This window comes from Frieseomelitta varia, unplaced genomic scaffold (genome assembly GCF_011392965.1).
Source record: "Frieseomelitta varia isolate USP_RPSP 00005682 unplaced genomic scaffold, Fvar_1.2 scaffold_778, whole genome shotgun sequence".
Taxonomy (NCBI): domain Eukaryota; kingdom Metazoa; phylum Arthropoda; class Insecta; order Hymenoptera; family Apidae; genus Frieseomelitta; species Frieseomelitta varia.
In genome coordinates, this window is record NW_025110565.1 from 424,635 (window position 1) to 444,516 (window position 19,882).

Sequence of the window (19,882 nt, forward strand, 5' to 3'; positions counted from 1 at the left end):
TGAAAAATAATGTTATTATATATAAAAAAGATACATAATTGTATTATAATTAAGGAAATGTATATCATATCTCAACTATTAATTTGAAAACAAATTTTTAAAAAAATAAATGATTTCCAGAATTCAATTAAAAATGTTATATCAGAAAGAACACACAATTACTTATACTCTAAAACTAACGTATGAATGTATGAATAATAAAAGCACGTAAGCACAGTGAAGTAAATTCGTAAAAAATAGAATTTCATTTCCGGTTTAAATACAGTTGGTCATCAATGTGTTGTCAATACTATATTTTTACTATATTTTCTTTTTCAATATTATATCTTCTGTATTTAATTTGAGTTAAGTGATATACACAAAATTAAAACTATATATAATCATAAGATTTTTTATTGTTCTAAGATTTTAAGTCTCTTATTTGAAATGAGTTGTGACAGAAAGCCGAAGTAGATTAAACTCCGGCATCAGGATTTGGCGCGTAACATGCGTTTTTCCTTCTGTCGTTAAATCAACTGCTGCTATTACGCATTTGGCTTCGAGATTGAAATTATTGAACAAATTCTAACGAAATGAATCCTGATTTACCTTATTGCGTGGAATATGCGAAAAGTTCGAGAGCATCTTGTCAATATTGTAAGAAGTCTATTGAAAAAGATTCGCTGAGACTCGCCGTTATTGTTCAGGTACGCAATGTCGGCATTAATAATAACATGAATTCATATGTCATTACTGTCACTAATATGGATTTTTAAATTCAGTTATTAAATTTTCTTTAGGTTAGATAAGCAGGTAATAATTGATATGTTCAAACATTGAAGTAAAATGTAATTAATTTGCAACGTGATAAGTTAATTTATAAATTCAATATAATGTATTTGATTATAATGACATTGTGGAAATTTATTTAATACACAATGTTAGGATAATTATATTATTTTCAAATATTTGCCAAATTTTAGTTTTTAAATTTTAGAGTCCTGTTCATGATGGAAAGATAACAAAATGGTATCATTCAGAATGTTTTTTTATGAAACAAAGACCAAAAACTACTGCTGATATAGGAAATTTTGATAATATCCGCTGGGAGGATCAGAAAGAAATTCAAAAGAAAATTGGTTTGTTTGTTATATTATTGCAAATTACATTTATTAATATTATAATAAAATAATTCCAATGAAACATTTTTATAGAGGAAACAAAGATCCTTCCAGTACCTTCGTCTGGAAAAGGAAAAAAGCGTGGTGGTAGTAAATTATCTGCAGGTCCACTGCGTGATTTTTTAGTGCAATATGCAAAATCTAGTAGGTCAACTTGCAAGGCCTGTGAGGAGAAGATAGTACAGGGTGAGATCAGAATATCAAAGAAAGATTTTGAAAGTGAGGAAGGCAGGAAATATGGTGGCATAGATAAATGGCATCATCTTGAATGCTTTGTTAAAATAAGAGAAAACTTAGAATTTTATGAGAGTGGAAATATGATACCTGGTAGTAATGAACTTTCCAAAGATGACCAAAAGAAACTGAAAAGTGCTTTACCACAGATTAAAGCAGGTGATGCTCCACCAATTAAAAAAGCAAAGGAAGAACCAGAAGATGCAGAGGAAGAGAAAGAAATGAAAAAACAGAATGACGAATTGTTTAAAATTAAAGATAAATTATCTTCTGTCAAGAAATCTGATCTTATTGCTATGTTGGAAGAAAATGAACAACAAATTCCAGAAGGTGTTTCATCTGTATGTATTTTATTTTAATAAGTTTATTTTCAATTAAGTAAATAGGCGTTTGAATGATTAAAATATTTGTTGTAGATAATTGACCGTTTATCGGATGCGATTTATTTTGGAGCTTTAAAGCCATGCCCGAAATGTAATGGACAGCTTGTGTATAATTCAGGCACTGGATACAAATGTACTGGAGATTTGACAGAATGGACAAAATGCGAAAATGTCACACAAAATCCTAATAGAAAAAAATTTATAATATCATCAGATATGAAGGAAACATATTCTGATCTGTAAGTACTTCCAGAAATTATGATTAAATATTACTTTCATAAATTTGTAACTATATATATGTAAAAAAAAGAAAGTAATTACTGTTTTAATATTTGACAGCAAATCTTTGAAATGTAAAATTAGAAAGCGACTTGTAAAGATATCTGTGCCATCAACATCTAGTATAATAAAAAAAGAAGATGAAGTCGATTCTGGAATCAAAGTTGAGGCAAAACCTAGGCCATTAAAACATATGCAATTCGTTATTATAGGACACACAGGAAAAGATAAAAATACTTTAAAGAAAGAAATTTTACACTTAGGAGGAGAAGTAATTACAAAACTCCATGAGAATGTAGCTGCTATTATATCCACACAACGTGAAATAGATAAAATGAGTAAAAAGATGGAAGAAGCTAAAAACCTTAATATTCAAGTTATTACTGAAGACTTTATTGAAGAAGCCAAAGAGTATACAAAACCTGCTATATCACTTATTAAAAAGAAAACTATTTCAAGTTGGGGTGGCAACTTGTCTGATAGAATTAATGTTCTCGCAGAAAAATCTAATGCCTCAAAAAGTAAAGGCAAAAGTATATATGAAAAGTCAGGATCTGGTAAAATGAAATTGCAATTAAAAAAAGGTGAAACTGTTGATCCAATTAGTGGTTTACAAGATTGTGCTCATGTATATCAACAGGGTAAAAATAAATATACCGTTACATTGATATTATCAGACATACAAACTAAGAAAAATAGCTATTATAAGATGCAGATTTTAAAGCACGATAAGAAAAATGAATATTGGTTGTTTAGAAACTGGGGTAGAATAGGAACAACTATTGGTGGTTCGAAAATAGAGCGCTCCTCTGTGGAGACATGTGTAGAACAGTTTGAAGCATTGTACGAAGAAAAAAGTGGAAATTGTTGGAGTCAAAGAGAAAATTTTGTTAAAGTACCTCATAAAATGTACCCAGTTGATATTGATTATGGAGACGAGGTACAGACAAAAATGTTGGACTCTGATATTAAGAGTGGGTTAGAACTACCAATTCAAGATTTAATGAAACTGATTTTCAATGAGACAAATATGAAAAAAGTGATGATTGAATTTGAAATTGATATAGAAAAGATGCCTCTTGGAAAACTGTCTAAAAGACAAATTCAAAAGGCATATTCAGTACTAACAGAGTTACAAGAAGTATTAAAGAAGAAAAATTTTGATTCAGTTCAATTGGTTGATGCATCCAATAGATTTTACAATTTAATACCTCATAATTTCGGAGTATCAGAACCTAAAATTTTGAATTCGATGGAAGAAATTCACGATAAGTGCCAAATGTTGGACGCGTTGCTTGAGATGGAAATTGCCTATTCACTTTTACACACTAAGACAGATGCAACAAAGAATCCGCTTGATGCCCATTATGAACAACTTAATACTGAAATTAAAATATTGGATAAAGAAAGTGAGGAATATAATGTCATCAAGCAATATGTACAAAATACTCATGGAAAGACTCATACACTATATGAACTTGAAATTGAAGAAATATTTGTTATTAAAAGACAAGGGGAAGACACCAGATACAAGCCATTCAGAAAATTACCCAACAAAAAATTATTGTGGCATGGTTCTAGAACGACTAACTTTGCTGGTATACTTGCTCAGGGTTTAAGAATAGCACCACCAGAAGCTCCCGTTACTGGTTACATGTTCGGTAAAGGTATATATTTCGCAGACATGGTTTCTAAATCTGCGAATTATTGTTGTACAAACAGCGAAAGTCCTACGGGTTTGTTGTTGCTTTGCGAAGTGGCATTAGGTAATATGTATGAAAGATATCATGCGGATTATATTGAAAAATTACCAACTGGTAAACATTCAACATGGGGTCGTGGACAAACACAACCTGATCCTAAAAGTGTTTATAAAATGAAAGACGGTATTGAAGTTCCATATGGTGTGCCTGTATCTGCTGAACTACCAAAAAAATCTGATTTATTATACAATGAATATATTGTATATGATGTTGCTCAGGTAAAAGCACGATACTTACTGAAAATGAATTTCAAATACAAAGAATAATATTTTTTTAAACATTTAAACTATTAAAATATAGACGTAAGTTTATATTGAATTTAGCGGTGTATCTTAAATTTATTAATGATACTATCTTCCTTGTTCTTATTACAAAAATAATACGTATGTCAACTTTTTTTTATGTGAATAAATTTAAGTAATATAAAAAATCTTTATTTGCAACATTGTACTAGATCTGTATCCTAATGTTTATATTCAAGAAAAAAAAGTGAGTGGAAAAAATAATTTATACCATTCATTTAATTGATACATATTTATTTCTTTTATTTCATAAAATTAGTATTCAAAGTGAAAATCAAAATAAGATTGATCAAATGTGTTAATACGAACATAACCATCTTCTCCACCTGTTGAAAAGCTACGACCATTAGGATGAAATGCTAGAGAATTAATTGGACCAAAGTGTCCTTTCAAACGTGCGAATTCTTCTTCAAATACTAAATGGAAAAATCGAGAATCAAATTTTCCTTGACGAGTGGACGTCGTCGTAACATCCATAGCATCTTGACCTCCTCCAAGAACCACCTATAAAAATATAGTTTTTACAAACTTTCATTCTATTTCACTAATGTTTTAATCACTACCTCTAACACATACATGATCAAAAATAGGAGAAATAGTAGCAGAATTAACAGGTCTTTCTGTTTTATATGTTTTCAATAACATTAACGATTCACTGTCAAACAATTTGGCAGTATTATCTTTTGATGCAGTTACAAACATTGTGCCATCTTTATTAAATTGCATGTCATTTATTTGTGATTTATGACTTTTGACACTTGTCATCTTCTTCCTTGTCTACAAAATTATAGAAAAAAAATTTTTAATGTTTAACTTATGAAAATACATGAAAATATGCATATTACATACCCTAACATCCCAAAGAGTAATTTCACCATCTTCATGTCCAGTAATAATCGTTTCATCTAGTGCGCCCCATAAAATAGCAGAGATTCTGGGACCATTTACAGCAATTCTAGAAATAGCATCTGCTTGTGATAATACTGCATCAACATTTTTTATATCAATGATGAACATTTCACATTGATGTCCTAGAGCTTTATCTGTTGAATAAACAGCAAGATTTGCTGAATAACTAAAGCTACATGTTCTCACTGAACTATTTGTGTGAAGTAGACCTATCTCTTTTCCTGTAATGTAACATAAGCATCGAATACTGAATAAAGCAAATAAAAAAAAGCAGAAAAATATTAAATATGAATGAAATACAAACCAGTTTGGCAGTCCCAAACTCTTAATGAATTGTCACCACTTCCGGATAAAAATCTGGTTGTATCCCAATTAACATCAATACACCATACAGAACCATTGTGTCCATTAAAAGATCCAAGACGTTCTCCATTCAAAGAATACCAAACATTTGGTTTTTTATCTTTACTAGAAGAGAATAACAAATCTCCTTCTCTATTGTATTTAATTTGAGTTATGGCACGTTCGTGTCCATGCAACATTAAAGGTTTCTATGACAAACAATAAATTCATAGTTTTTTAAAATTGATTTATATTAAATAAGTCTCTTATTACAGCAAAAACACTGACTAAAAATTACCATTATTAAATTTTACAGTAACATAACCATAACATAACATAAAACAATATGCGACAATTTCAATTATTATAAAAAATATTATAAAAAGAATCTATCACATTCTAAAACTGTGAATACCATTAAAAAGAAGAAATGCACAAGTTTTCAAAAATGTATTGATACTTCATTAAATATGACGTTTTTAATGTAGTAATTGAGGTTATGCTGTCACATGTTTAAATATATCGTGAATAAGTTACATTAAATTACAACGAAAAACAATATATAAAATTATTAGTACGTATACAATAACTAACCATTTTGTTTTTAAATAGACGATTAAATAAATTGGTCAAAAAATTAGCAAACACAAACACTTCGTTACTTCAAAGCAATCACGAAATTCCCACATACAAAAGAACATGAGTTTACTAACACATACAAAGAATCGACTATTCTGTATATATATTTGTACCAACTGCTTAAATTTACATAATAGTTGAGACACTAGAAATTTAAATATTTCTAGTTACAACTATAGAATTAATTGTTGTTTAAGCAACAGATTATTTTTATATTTAATTATATACTTTTTGTTAAGTATTGAATTAAAATATTCTCCTGTTGTTAAATTCGGTACAAATTATATATGTATCAATCAACCAATCATAATATACGTTTAACTGGCAATCAGTTCTAATACAATTTTTTATTATTATATCTGATTTCTAAATAAGCGTTTGTACATGAATATAACACGTATGCAAAATAGTTTAAAGTATACACACACACATACACACACACATGTATATGTATATACATATGTATATATGTATATATATATTATATATTAGGATTGCAAAAAAGTAGTTAAAGTTTATTGAAGTTTTTTGAAAAGTGCCACGATTATTATTGAAGTGTATATCTTGGTTGTGAAGAGTTCAGTCCTGTTCCAAATTCCGGTTGTATACGAATTATTGACACTGAAAAGGAAACGAAACTGAAACGGCATGTCCGAAATTGCTAACCAACATGAGATCAATCAGAGTTATTGGTTCAAATGGAATGATTATCAGAATCATCTTTCTGATGTAGTTAGACAACTTTTAGAGGAAGATTGTATGGTGGACGTTACCCTGGCTGCAGCTGGGGAACGCATTCATGCTCATCGCATAGTTCTTAGTGCTTGTAGCACTTTGTTTCGAGTAAACAATCTTTGCACTTTTAAGAATACACCTCATCAATTTTGAATTTGAACTTGATTACTTTTAGTTATTTTTAAGCAATTCATTCATTCAGTGATTAAAATTTAATTTGTTCAATTTCATTTTTGTATAAGTTTTAATGTTTTTTGTTGAATATAATACAAAATGAACTATTTATTACACGCTTTACAACATTCTTATAAGTATGGACTATTTTCTTTTACTTTTGTTTAGAAACATGTAATTTATATTTGAAAGATTAGATTAATTTTCTATGTAGTATGATCTGTATGGTAATGTATGATTTTTTATTTGTAGGAAATATTGAGCCAAGTAAATGAAGATCATTCAACAATAATATTAAGCGATATATCTGCTCAAGATATAAAGTCTATTATAGAATTTATTTACCATGGAGAAGTGAGAGTTCCAGTTGAAAATATTAGTAGTTTGTTGGATGCTGCACGTTCTTTAAAGATTTGCGGCCTTAACGAAGTTAGTTATTATCTAAAGAGAATAAAATAGAAATATTTTTTTTTTCATTATTATTTTGTTTCTTTATTCATAGATTGATGGGCTTGAAGAAACTTACTCTGTTGTAAACAATAGGAATTTTAATGATAATAACGAAGATTCAATGACTGTAATTGGCAAGGCTGAAGAAAATGTTATTGATGCATTGCAACATAATTATGAGGACTTAGAGAATCAACAAAAAGATGAGGTCATTGACAATTCTATGTTGAATAAAAAAAAGAAACGTAGACGCGATACAACAAAAAGAGATTATAGCGATGATATGCTAGCATCAGCAATCAATGACTTAAAAGCAGGTCAAACATTAATAGAAGCTTCTACTAAACATAATATACCACGTTCAACTTTGTATATGCGTGCTAAAGCATTAGGTATACATTTAAACGCATCAAGAAACGAATATCCTGCAGAATGTATGAAAGCTGCTATAAATGCTGTAATTGGTTGGTATCTTTCAATATTTCTGTTAAATATTAATTTTATGGTATCGTTCAACTTAATTTATATTTATTATAGGTGGATCAAGCTTGCAGCACGCGTCAGAAACGTTTAGTATACCAAAGACTGTATTATGGAGAAGGATTCAGAAAGAAGGATATCAAATATTACGTTCAGAAATGAAAAGGTCTTATGGATCTGATAAACGGGAAGCTGCAGTTAAGGCTTTAGAAAGAGGGGAGAATTTAACAAAAGTTGCACTTGAATTTAAAGTAAATTATTTAACATTTTATTTATGCTCGCTTGTGATTAATCTGAAAGCAATAGTGATAATTATATTTTTAGATTCCGAAAACTACTTTATTTAGAGATAAAGCACGATTGGTGGATGAAGGAAAATTACCATTGTCATTTTGGAAGAAACGTAAGACAGAAAATGAAGAATTAAAAAGGTCTCGTTTAGAAGAAGCTGTTGCTGCTTGTAAAGGAGGAAAAATGTCGCAAGCAGCAGCGTCAATGACATATCATATTCCAAAAACAACAATATGGAGACGGCTCCAACAAGATAGTAAAAAGTCAGAGCGTTCATTAAACTCGAGGAAGCAAAGAATAGCAGATTCTAAACATAACATGAAGGTAGAAGAAGGATCTGATTTTACATATTGCGAGGTATTAGGAGTTGTCAATATCTTTTATTGTCTTTCATGTTGCAAATTTTACGATTATTAATGAAATTATAAAATTAATAAAATTACAGGTTTCATCAGAAATTCCTATAACTTATATAGATGAAAATAGTATACCTGGAGATTCTGTGATAATATTAACAGCAGAAGATATGGATGGGCTGAATATAGAGGAAGAGCGACAAATTATTGTTAACTCAGTATGTTTTTTATCTGTTTATTTTTAAAACCATTTAAATTATTTAAAAACATTTCATAAAAATTACGTAAAATATATATATGTATATAAAATTTATGTTTCAGGAATCAGGGCAAGAGTATATTCCTTGTGCTATAAGTATCGAAGAAAATTCAAATTATTCACAAACAGAAAGTTAGCATATGAATTATTATCATTTGTCTAACACTCATTAATATTTGTTTTTTATAATATCTATATTGACAGTGACATGTGCATATGCAGACATAATGTATATGCATAATAAAATGTTCCGTGTATGCGTGCATAAGCATAAAATCGTTTTAGATTTACATAAAACGATATATTAATAAGTATTTTCGTGTGCAATGTTTCCTTCTATTTATTTATGAATAAATTTTATTATTATTTTTCGTTTTTAGAAAAATGTGTAACTAGTACTGATGTTAAAAAAATTATTAAATCGGTGATTAATAGAAAATGTAAAATTATCTTGATACCTTACATAAATTGATGAAATACATTTGATTTGGCTGAACATTACACTGATTAAGCATGTGCTTCAATAAAAATAATATTTCTTAGAACATTAAAAATATCTTCTATCTTCCCTATTTTTAGTTATAGATAAAATTAATACCCTAGTAGTCGATAAAGTCATTGATTAGTCAGTTCTCTGCTCGCAAAATTAAATAACCAATAAATGCTTGTTTTAAGAATATAAGTGTAGATTTCTGTTGCGCGTTGTAAACGAGAAATAAGGATTAAGCTGGGGATATTTATTGCAACAATGTCTTGTGGCCGGTAATCTATTACAAGGACCGTGTGGAAACTACGAAATTTCATCATATTACGTGATTACAGAAACTTACAACAAATATGGCCCATCAGCTATTATATTCGACAAGTAAATTAGAAAGATTTGTTCTGAACTCTGTTTACAAAAATGCCAATATATTTCAGGTATAAATATGATCTAACATAACCTCTGTGTTTTGGAATGAATGATTTCTTTAATAAAGTTCTATTCATCTTAAAATTTTGATTATTTACATGTTGCTATTAATTTATGTTTTTTATACTAATTACGGTACATTTAATTTTTATTTTTCTCCGTATTTTTTATTATTACCTACATATTTATTTACATGTACAAACGTAAGAATTAAACTAGTAATATTTGAAATTTTTCTAATGTTTTTTTAATATGTACATGATACCATTATTATTAAATGTGAATCTTTATCTTTAAAGTTTTTTTTAAATTATTAACTATAGTAATAAAGTAGATTCTGTTTTACAAGTGTAGTAAATGAATCTATAATAAATATGAATCTATAATAAATTGTTTAGTATATTTATTTATTATATTGTATATTATAAAATCTTTTTCAGTTAAGAAGATATTTATCATTGGTAAGAAATGATAAAGGAACAAGTACATTGGAACGTTTACGAAATCAATGGAGATTATTATGCAATGAACCACCAAAAGGATTTGAAAAATTTTTTAAACCAAGTTATTATTTTGTATTTGTTAATTTGCTTTAGTCTGTAAAAAATAGATTATAGAAAAAATTAACTTTTTTATCTGTAGAAAAAGATTCTAGTAAAACTACTGAAAAAGCTAAAGAGGCACCATCTAAGCAAGCTTCAGAGTCACAATCATCTCAAATGCAATCAGAAAAACCAAGTATGCATTCCTCGAGTAGTGATAAACGTACATTTTCATGGAATTTTAAGTGGGATGGAGGAAATAAATCATTTGGAGATAAGAAAAATGAAAAAATATTTTTTCTTGGTGCGGCATTAATGGGATTATTTTATCTGTACTTACTACAATTATCAAATCAACCACTAGAAATCACATGGAAAGAATTTGTAACAAAGTAAATTAATTATAATAGTTTTTTATAGACATATTCAATGTAAAAAAATTTCTTGCAAATACTTTATGTTACTTTTATTTAGATATTTAGATAAAGGAATAGTGGACAAAGTAGAAGTTATTAATAAACAGTGGGCCCGTGTCAAGTTAACACCTGGGAATTATGTAAATGGAAAAGTAAGTCTATAGGTATTTTAATTTGAGTTTGATAGTTAAATGAGTAGGTTATAATAGTATGTAAGTTACATAACAATTATTTGCGTTTTATAGGATAAAGTATGGTTTAATATCGGTAGTGTTGAAACTTTTGAAAGAAATTTGGAGAATGCCCAAATTGATTTAAATATCGAGCCACAAAATTATATATTAGTACAATACAAAGATGAGATAGAATTATATCACATTGGAAAAATTATACCGCAGTTGCTCATGTATGGTAAGGTCTTATTTTTCTATAGATATATAGTTGTGACAAATATTTAAATTATAGTTAGATGTAATGTCAAATGTTATTTACAGGTGGCTTATTTTATTTATTCCGTAAGTCAGCAGAATCATTTGGCAAAGGAAGGAAAGGTGGACTTTTTGGTGCATTGATGGAGTCAACCGCAAAAATGGTTAATTCCAAAGATATTGGTGTAAGATTTAAGTAAGTTAATACAAATGTTATTGCACAGTGTGTATACATTTGCATTTCAAAAGATTATCCATTTAGATTATACTTTATATTTTATACATAAATTTAATATTAATAGATTATATAGTAAAAGATAATATGAATTGTAGACAATTTTCTTCTACTCTGGGCTCTTTTGCCATATTTCCTAGAATGTTTTAAGATGAAATGAACACACTGAAAAAAACAAGAGGTATTAAGTAACAAAAGCAGATAGAAGAACAACGAACATGCAGTTAAAACGCTTGACAAATAGTCTGTCTGTAGAGTAGGAAAAAGTTGTGTGCAATTATACAATTCAATTTAAGGATATCATGTTTGAGTAATATTTCACTTATCATCTTTTTTGCTATAAAATTTCCATAAATATTTCTATGCGTATTATTAAAATTTAGGGATGTTGCTGGCTGTGAAGAAGCTAAGATTGAAATTATGGAATTTGTAAATTTTTTAAAAAATCCTCAACAATATATAGAGCTTGGTGCTAAGATTCCTAAAGGTGCAATGCTAACGGGTAAGTATATATATAGTTTAAGCATAAATAACTTTTCTTGGATTTGGATTAGTTAAGGATAAAAATTTAGAAATTTTATAATTTATAGGTCCACCGGGTACTGGTAAAACATTATTAGCTAAAGCTACAGCTGGTGAAGCAAATGTACCTTTTATTAGTGTATCAGGTTCTGAATTTTTGGAAATGTTTGTTGGTGTTGGTCCATCAAGAGTTCGAGATATGTTTGCGTTGGCACGGAAACACGCACCATGTATATTATTCATTGACGAAATCGATGCCGTTGGAAGAAAACGAGGGGGCCGAAACTTTGGTGGTCACTCGGAACAAGAGAATACGCTTAATCAACTTCTAGTTGAAATGGATGGTATGCTATAATAATTGATAATATCAGCTTTCCTACTATACTAAATTTATATTTGATCGAGTAATATTTTTTTCTAGGTTTTAATACAACTACTAATGTAGTTGTATTAGCGGCAACTAATAGGATAGATATTTTAGATAAAGCTTTGTTACGACCTGGAAGGTTTGATAGACAAATTTACGTTCCTGCTCCAGATATTAAGGGTCGAGCTTCTATCTTCAAAGTACACTTAAAACCTTTGAAAATCACAATAGATAAAGAACAATTAGCTAGAAAAATGGCTTCCTTAACGCCTGGATTTACAGGTAGGAAATGTGGAATTAATTATAAACATATTTTTAAAAAAAATTGGAGAAAGAATGTTAAATATATACATTGAAAATATTATAAGTAATTGATTTTAGGAGCTGATATTGCTAATGTCTGTAATGAAGCAGCTTTAATAGCAGCGAGAGATTTGAGCGATAATATTTACTTAAAACATTTTGAACAGGCCATTGAAAGAGTTATTGCAGGCATGGAAAAGAAGACGAACGTTTTGCAACCCGAAGAAAAGAAAACGGTTGCGTATCATGAAGCAGGCCATGCAGTAGCAGGCTGGTTTTTGAGATATGCAGACCCACTGTTGAAGGTGATTTTTAAATTCCAAAAATAATCATATTTTATTGTAATCTTATTTATATTCTTTTGGCAAGACAGGTCTCTATAATTCCACGAGGGAAAGGTTTAGGTTATGCACAGTATTTACCTCATGAACAGTATCTTTATACAAAAGAACAATTGTTTGATAAAATGTGTATGGCACTTGGTGGACGAGTGTCGGAAGAAATCTTTTTCAGTCGTATTACAACGGGAGCGCAAGATGATCTACAAAAAGTAGATATCGCTATATATTTTCTTTTTCTGTGAAATTACAGTATATGTAGGCAATTTATTAATGTTGAATTTGTTTTTATTAGGTAACTGCCAATGCGTATGCTCAAGTTATTCAATATGGTATGAACGAAAAGGTTGGTAATGTCAGTTTTCAAATGCCACAACAAGGTGAAATGTCTTTCGACAAACCATATTCTGAATATACTGCACAACTTATTGATACTGAAGTACGCGAGTTAATCGAACGAGCGTATAATCACACACGTGATTTGCTTACGGAACATAAAGAGAATGTATCTAAGGTATAAAGCATCTTTGATTTGTGAAAGGAGTAAATTAGTTTTTATGATTGTACTGAACGAATGATTACTGTTTATTTAGGTGGCCGAACGACTATTAAAGCAAGAAATTTTAAGTAGAGAAGATATGATAGAGTTATTAGGTCCTAGGCCGTTCCCTGAAAAGTCAACTTACGAACAGTTTGTAGAAGGTACAGGATCATTCGAAGAGGATACTTCATTACCGAAAGGTTTACAGGAATGGAACAAATCGAAGGATCAGAAAAAGAATGAAACCGATTCAGACACCACATCGCAACCAGTTTCCGGAATGAGCTCTCAAAATCAACCACAACAGCGATTATAAGCCATATTATTATGGACTATAATCTGTTAAGTACTTTGTATTATAGTTTGAAATGACATATTTGTAATAGTGACATATATGCACTTGACTGCATTGATTATAAATGATAATATTATAATTCGCAAAATGTGAAGCTTCTAAATATCAATGAAATTAAGTACTATTTTCCCAAAATAAGATTGTACCGATTTAATATTGCCTACCTTTAACATGAAGATGATCCATTGTATAACAGAGCCTTTTTGTAACAAAAACTAAATTGTGTAAAAAATGCATAATACTGAATATAAATTATTAAAAGAGTTTTCTTATAATTATAGCGTAGTGATTAAAAGGCGCACTGTAATAGGATAATACGGTTATGTATTAACTTTTATTATTATTTTTTTTTTTAAGATTAGATAAGTGAAGTGACGAGGGTGAAATGAACAACAGCGTTTTTTCACGTCATTTTTTTGCAACGTATAATTAATAAAGTTTACAAATGTAGTGCAATTAAACTGTTTTTATCCTTAAATATTTTAAGTACATTGATAATTTTGGTATGTTATTGTTTTTTTTTATCGCTAATTGTTGGGTTCCATTTTGGCGGAATTTCCGTGGTAATGATAATCCAATAAAATATAACGCATGTATATTAAAATAACAATTATCCGATAAGAGAAAGACGAACTGATGAAAAAAATGAAAATTGTTCTACTTGCATTCTTCGTATATGAAGGTATAATAGTTTATGGCAATGTTCTTGGTAAGATTGAAAATGCTTCGATACGATGAAGGTCTCTTTTTGTCAATAAAAGTCATGACTCTAGGAACAAATCTTTTTATCCTTGTGACATCGTGAACGTACTGTATTTTTATTGTGTCTGTAAGGAATTCTTTTGGAAATTAAATTGTTAAGCGATTAATATAAAATATTATTAACGATCATTACAGTATATAACAAATTGTACAATATTTATTTCTAGAAAAAATAAAAGAACATCTACGGAAACAGAGAGTAAAATGTATCTATGAATGTGGAAAATTGCGGATCTCCGATTATTCTTTTCTTTGTTCACTCACTCGCTCACTTTCTCTCCCTCTCGTTCTTTCCTCGCGTTATTCACGAAGTGAAAACATCCAAAAAAAAATGAGCTCCGTAAGATTATAAGTTTTGAGCTCATTTAGACGTGGGTTTAAACAAATCGGAGCAATACATGTGCATGCACCTCGATATCCACTATATCAGTCTTGGGATTTTTTTTCTTTAAAAATTATTTTTATGAACCGAGACGCTCTTGGGAATATTATTTGAACGTTTTGCCCTGAAGGAAAAGTATCGTTTAATCGAAATATTTGCTGGTATTTACTTTTATACGCGTTCCGTGTTATTGTTCCCATCAGAAATAATTAGAAATGCGAAGAACAGCGGACACAATTTACTACTTACGTTTTGGCTGGTTTTTGCACGTACATATTCTGTTTTTTTGTTGCATACTGTATAATTACGTAATTAGTTTTGAGCATGCACATTGTATAAAAAAGGAAGACTACAATGCTTCACCATTCTCTGAATTAATAATTGATAATAAATTCATATTCCCGAATTAATCCAATCAATGCTTGTTATGCTCTATTAGTGTTATAGCTGATGGAATGAAAAAAAAAAAATACATTCGTTTCTAGTCGATCTGATGCTTTCTAATACGGAACGCAGACAGTATGCAAAATTCGAAGTTTCCAACAATTAAATAAAAGTTTACGCGTAAGCAAAGAAATTTGTATGTAAACATCTGCAACGTTCGTATTTGTAAAAGCAAAATCACGCGCAAAATTTCGCATAAAAATTGTACCGAAGTGCTTTTTAATATTTACAACAAATAATGTTAATAAAAAATGTTTTGAATAGCCGCAGATTTATTTGAAAAATGTTTTTGTTTGCGAATTTTTGCAAATATGTAAAAAAAAAAGTAACGTAACTAGCATAATAAAGTTTTTGCGAAAATAATTTTTGTTTGGACTTTTGTGTGTGATGTTTACATACATATACATATATATATATTAATGGTCATTAATGAGTAGTATATAAAAAGGACAAAAGGAAAATGACGAATTCGAAATCGAAGAAAGAAAAGAAAAAAAAAAAGAAAAAAAGATCGTTCAAAAACTTCATCATCGATCGTCAGTTCTACATATTATTTACTAATCCCTTTCGTCACTATATCTTTGATCCCAAGACAGCGTTTTCATATTTTTTTCCTTTTTTTCTTTTTTTTTTTGTTTTTTTTTTGTTTTTTTTTTTTGGTTTTCATCTCTGAAGTGGCGAATCTTCTCAGCATTTCTACAAAACTATACGATTTATTAAGTAGGTATTTATAGGTTTCGAAAGTTCACCATTTAAACTTAGCTCGCTAACTCACTAATCAAATATATCATACAATCACTAAATTATTGCTTTGTCGTACCTTGTATCACACTAATCTAAATCTTATGTTTTCTGTCTATCTTACGTTTTCTTTTTTTCCCCCCCTTTTTTTTTCTCCCCGTTTTCATTTTCTCAAATCCCATTCGCTAAAGCCAGGTTTACTGATGATCATGCCTGCTTCTCTACAAAGTACTGGTTTCACGGATGCGTTTCTTTCTCTCTCTGAACGTTGCTCGTTCACATCTTGCATTTGCATTTGCTTCTCTTTGCGTACGTGCGAAAATGATACGATGGCGCAGGTAACGTGCAGGTTTCGTACTTATCGACTCTGCATGAAATTCAAGCGGAATCTAAATTATCGCGTACGGAGGCGAGCTCTGGATCGCGCTCTAATTAATTTCATAATTGGATTTAGTAAAGGGTAATCCGTTTCTTATGCCTGAAAATTATCCGTTAAACGTGCAGCGGATAACTCATTTTTCACTATCCTCTTGCGTCGCGTCGCCGCGAATAATTTCATCCTTTAAACCACGTTTAAAAATAGAAAAAAAAAAAAAAAAACGAACTGCCGTATCGTAATCTTGCACTCGACTCGTCGTCACAGGGGAAATGACATTTATCTAGAAAATACAGTGAACTATATTTCGGCGAAGGCGACGTCGTCGCAGAGGATCGGTACGATTTGTATTTCAAGGAAACAGAGTTCGACCAATCGTTTCTTTTCTTTGGAAAAAAAAAAAAGAAAAAAAAGAAAAAGAAGAAAAGAAACATTTGCATCTCGAGATTAATTAGAGGCGATCGTTCTCGCGAAAAGTTTCGGTGTAGCGAAAATTTGACTAACATATACGTACATATACACATACATATAGCATATATCGGTCTAGTAAGTTAATTAATTATAATTACGCGGGCAATTTTTGCCCGTGTTGGCTTCGTTGTTCTCTTTTACCGTGTTTTTTTTCCTTTTTTTTTCTCTTTTTTTTTTTTCTTTTTCCTTTGAACGTGCGGAATTTTAGCAGCCAGCACCCTTACCGAGTTATTTCACTCTTTTCACCGTTTCTTTCTTTTTCCCTCGTACCGTTTCCACACCTCATTTCCCTGCCTCACTGGTACTCTTGGTTCGCTTGCTTATTGACAACCGGCGAAAAGACGACATTGATTTATGTTCTATCGCTGCGTTTAAGGGTGCCGCGGCTTCGGCGTAGTTACGTTTAAGTACTTTGGTCCTCTTTAGAGTCTCCTAAACATTTAATAATAACGCGACGAATCGAAATAGCGATCGGCCTCTCTCCTGTTAACGAGAGGGAACAAGGAGAACGAATTTTCACCGCGGTTTTTCGTTCTGTTTTCTCTACATTCCTAGTTCATTCGACTCGTTTGTTCGTTTAGCTAACATTAGTACGGCTATGAAGCGATAAGTTTCACCAGGGCTCTGTATACCTGTTAGATAATAGTTCTTTGGTACTGCGTACGACGCAAATCGACGAGTGACTAAACAGATCCGTGAAAACGAGGAAATTAATAGATGGCTGGATAGCTTGCTTGAATCGAACGATCAGTCGTTCGTACTTACGTAAAAGTGATTTTCAATGTTCCGTGTCGTGGTGATTTTAACCCAGGTTTAATCGTCGTGCACGTGCACGACGCTTCGATTATAACTCGGCTCGAAGTTCGAGCGCACAGCCAATAAAAAATTATACGTCCGTCACGACGTTGAACAAGGGGGAATGAAAAAAAAAGAAAAAAAACTAATTTTCACCGGGCGAGACCGAGGCATGATCGTCCTGGGTCCTGGCTTAACTCGTTTACGTATCTAAAAAATAGCGTCGACTGCTTGTTTACCGTTAATATCGTTAATAATTACACCATTTTTTTTCTTTTTTTTTTTCTTTTACCTTTCGTACCTTTTTTTTGCTTTTGTAAATTTTTTTTCTGCTTTAGTTTAAGTTTAACACTACGGCGACGATCTAACTTTAATTTGTATTCGCTTATTCATCAGTTCTGCGGTTTGCCACATCCTACATTCTCCCCTTTTCTTCTTCTTTTTTCTCCTTCCTCCTCCTCTTCTTCTTCTTCTTCTTCTTCTCCTTCTTTTTTTTCTTTTCTTTCCTTTTTTTTCTTTAAAACATCGAACAATTAACTCCATGTTACCGTGTGTTCTCTTGTCCACGAACTCGACAAGAAAACAAATCGAGGAAGTCGTGCTGTTTTCGAATACTTTTTCAACGCTGAGAACGTTCTTCGAGACAGCAATGAATTTTCATGATACACGCCCCGATCGAGTTAACACCGTCGATCGCCGAGAGAAACGAAATTTCGAAAATATATAAAATCCGCAGACATTTACGACGCTTTACGAATACGATACCAACGATGACTTAAATCGTTCCTAAACGGACATTTATAAATTCTTGTACGTTCTTTCTTTCAACTTTTGCAATTAAAAGAAAAATTTCTTTTCACCTGATGAACATTATAACAACCACATACTGTATTCGATAGTTCTATTTTAATTCTGTACTTTCGTGCATCTTTAAACATCTCTCTTCGAATGAATGAAAATCTGCAGTCGAGTAATTGTTTGAAAGAAAAAAAAAAAAAAAGAAAAAAAAGGAAGAAACAACTCAAAGAACGACCTCAACGATCAATCGCTCGCTTCATTTTTTTTCTTTTTTTTTTTTCATGTTATCAATGTTTCGATTCGAAATATATCAATGACACCAAAATGTACCAAAATACGTTCGTCTCAGATGGAACGCTCTGGTTTTCTTTTTTTTTTTCCCCGAGAAATTCGTTGCCGTGACGAAGAACGACGCGCTCCGATAATCATATAGATCATTCTCTTTTTGTTTTTTTTTTTTTTTTTTTATTATTGACTACCGTTACGAGGTTAACTCTAATTGATTAGAGATTCGATTGACTGTCGAGTATTGTATTAACAGCGTGAAAACGAGAAACGTGGATATATCTAGCTGTGAATATCGTATTGAAGTTGTGGATCAAGTTTGCCAGCGGCTGTCCATCCGAACACGTTCGAAATTGGCCTGTTTCGGCCGTCACCGTTTTCACGTCACTGGCATTTTGGGCCAGCCGCTTTTCCTCATGCGTTTGCTCACAACGTTGAGAATCTGTAGAACTCGAACGTTCGGTTTCGACCCTGTTGGAACGATTTTCTTCTTTTTTTTTTTTCAAGCTGTTCCCTTAATCTGTCGGAACGTGTGGTGCAGACACAGACTCGCCGTCGAACTGGTCGTCGATCGAAACGATAGAAAATGAGGAAAACAGCTGTTACATCTAGGAACCTTACGCTTACAATCGTAACAGACTTTTTCGTATGTAAGAACGTGGAAAAATAATGGAATATATTTACACGTCAACAGCCAATCTAGTCTTATAGAATCGAGCGTAGACGAACCGTTTAGGCAAGCCTGTCTCTGACTCTTCGTTCGAACGTCATTACGAGCAATGTACATGTGATTTGGAACGATTTCTTCTTTTCTATTCGATCCGATCGATCGTGAAATGTGCAACGCATCGACGAAATAAAGTAACGCATCAACGTCGTACATACATAGAAAACTGTAACAAAATGACGCGCGAATGAAATGTCAATTGAAAGGACACGGATGAGTAATCATTGCATAACGTTACGGAGAGAGTCAAAGATCACTGTAAAAAAAAAGAAAAAAAAAAAAAAAAAAAAAAAGGAAAAAAAAACACAAAGAACGACCTCAACGATCAATCGCTCGCTTCATTTTTTTTCTTTTTTTTTTTTTCATGTTATCAATGTTTCGATTC

At 30.9% G+C, this 19,882-nt stretch overlaps 4 protein-coding genes and 1 long non-coding RNA gene across 6 annotated transcripts; 3 read left to right on the plus strand and 2 right to left on the minus strand.

Annotated features, from left to right (window-relative positions):
• The first annotated feature begins 420 nt into the window (after positions 1 to 420).
• LOC122535846 (poly [ADP-ribose] polymerase) lies at positions 421 to 4,338 on the plus strand. The gene is made up of 5 exons (XM_043667704.1): positions 421 to 686; positions 977 to 1,118; positions 1,194 to 1,735; positions 1,811 to 2,016; positions 2,117 to 4,338. Exons 1-5 carry the CDS (start codon positions 573 to 575, stop codon positions 4,083 to 4,085), a joined length of 2,973 nt encoding a protein of 990 aa, XP_043523639.1. The 5' UTR covers positions 421 to 572; the 3' UTR covers positions 4,086 to 4,338.
• LOC122535849 (eukaryotic translation initiation factor 3 subunit I) lies at positions 4,339 to 6,119 on the minus strand. Of its 2 annotated transcripts, none has more exons than XM_043667708.1 (5): positions 5,967 to 6,119; positions 5,335 to 5,581; positions 4,971 to 5,251; positions 4,698 to 4,898; positions 4,339 to 4,625 (listed from the first exon to the last, which is right to left on the minus strand). In XM_043667708.1, the coding sequence occupies exons 1-5, from the start codon at positions 5,967 to 5,969 to the stop codon at positions 4,377 to 4,379; spliced, it is 981 nt and encodes a 326-aa protein (XP_043523643.1). In that variant the 5' UTR covers positions 5,970 to 6,119; the 3' UTR covers positions 4,339 to 4,376. The 2 variants fall into 2 exon arrangements, with proteins under 2 accessions (XP_043523643.1, XP_043523644.1); XM_043667709.1 differs by lacking the exon at positions 5,967 to 6,119 and adding an exon at positions 5,671 to 5,688.
• A 357-nt stretch (positions 6,120 to 6,476) lies between these two features.
• LOC122535848 (protein abrupt-like) lies at positions 6,477 to 9,126 on the plus strand. Its single transcript, XM_043667707.1, has 7 exons — positions 6,477 to 6,854; positions 7,173 to 7,349; positions 7,423 to 7,834; positions 7,908 to 8,101; positions 8,175 to 8,498; positions 8,587 to 8,715; positions 8,819 to 9,126. The coding sequence occupies exons 1-7, from the start codon at positions 6,660 to 6,662 to the stop codon at positions 8,891 to 8,893; spliced, it is 1,506 nt and encodes a 501-aa protein (XP_043523642.1). The 5' UTR covers positions 6,477 to 6,659; the 3' UTR covers positions 8,894 to 9,126.
• A 357-nt stretch (positions 9,127 to 9,483) lies between these two features.
• Positions 9,484 to 13,991, plus strand: LOC122535847 (AFG3-like protein 2). The gene is made up of 13 exons (XM_043667705.1): positions 9,484 to 9,677; positions 10,110 to 10,233; positions 10,312 to 10,603; positions 10,686 to 10,779; positions 10,873 to 11,038; positions 11,122 to 11,251; positions 11,674 to 11,792; positions 11,881 to 12,156; positions 12,234 to 12,461; positions 12,561 to 12,787; positions 12,856 to 13,032; positions 13,116 to 13,334; positions 13,414 to 13,991. Exons 1-13 carry the CDS (start codon positions 9,594 to 9,596, stop codon positions 13,675 to 13,677), a joined length of 2,400 nt encoding a protein of 799 aa, XP_043523640.1. The 5' UTR covers positions 9,484 to 9,593; the 3' UTR covers positions 13,678 to 13,991.
• Positions 13,992 to 14,124: 133 nt separating this feature from the next.
• LOC122535850 lies at positions 14,125 to 19,779 on the minus strand. Its single transcript, XR_006308282.1, has 2 exons — positions 17,192 to 19,779; positions 14,125 to 14,767 (listed from the first exon to the last, which is right to left on the minus strand). It is a non-coding gene; the product is annotated as an uncharacterized LOC122535850 (long non-coding RNA).
• Between the last annotated feature and the right edge of the window lie 103 nt (positions 19,780 to 19,882).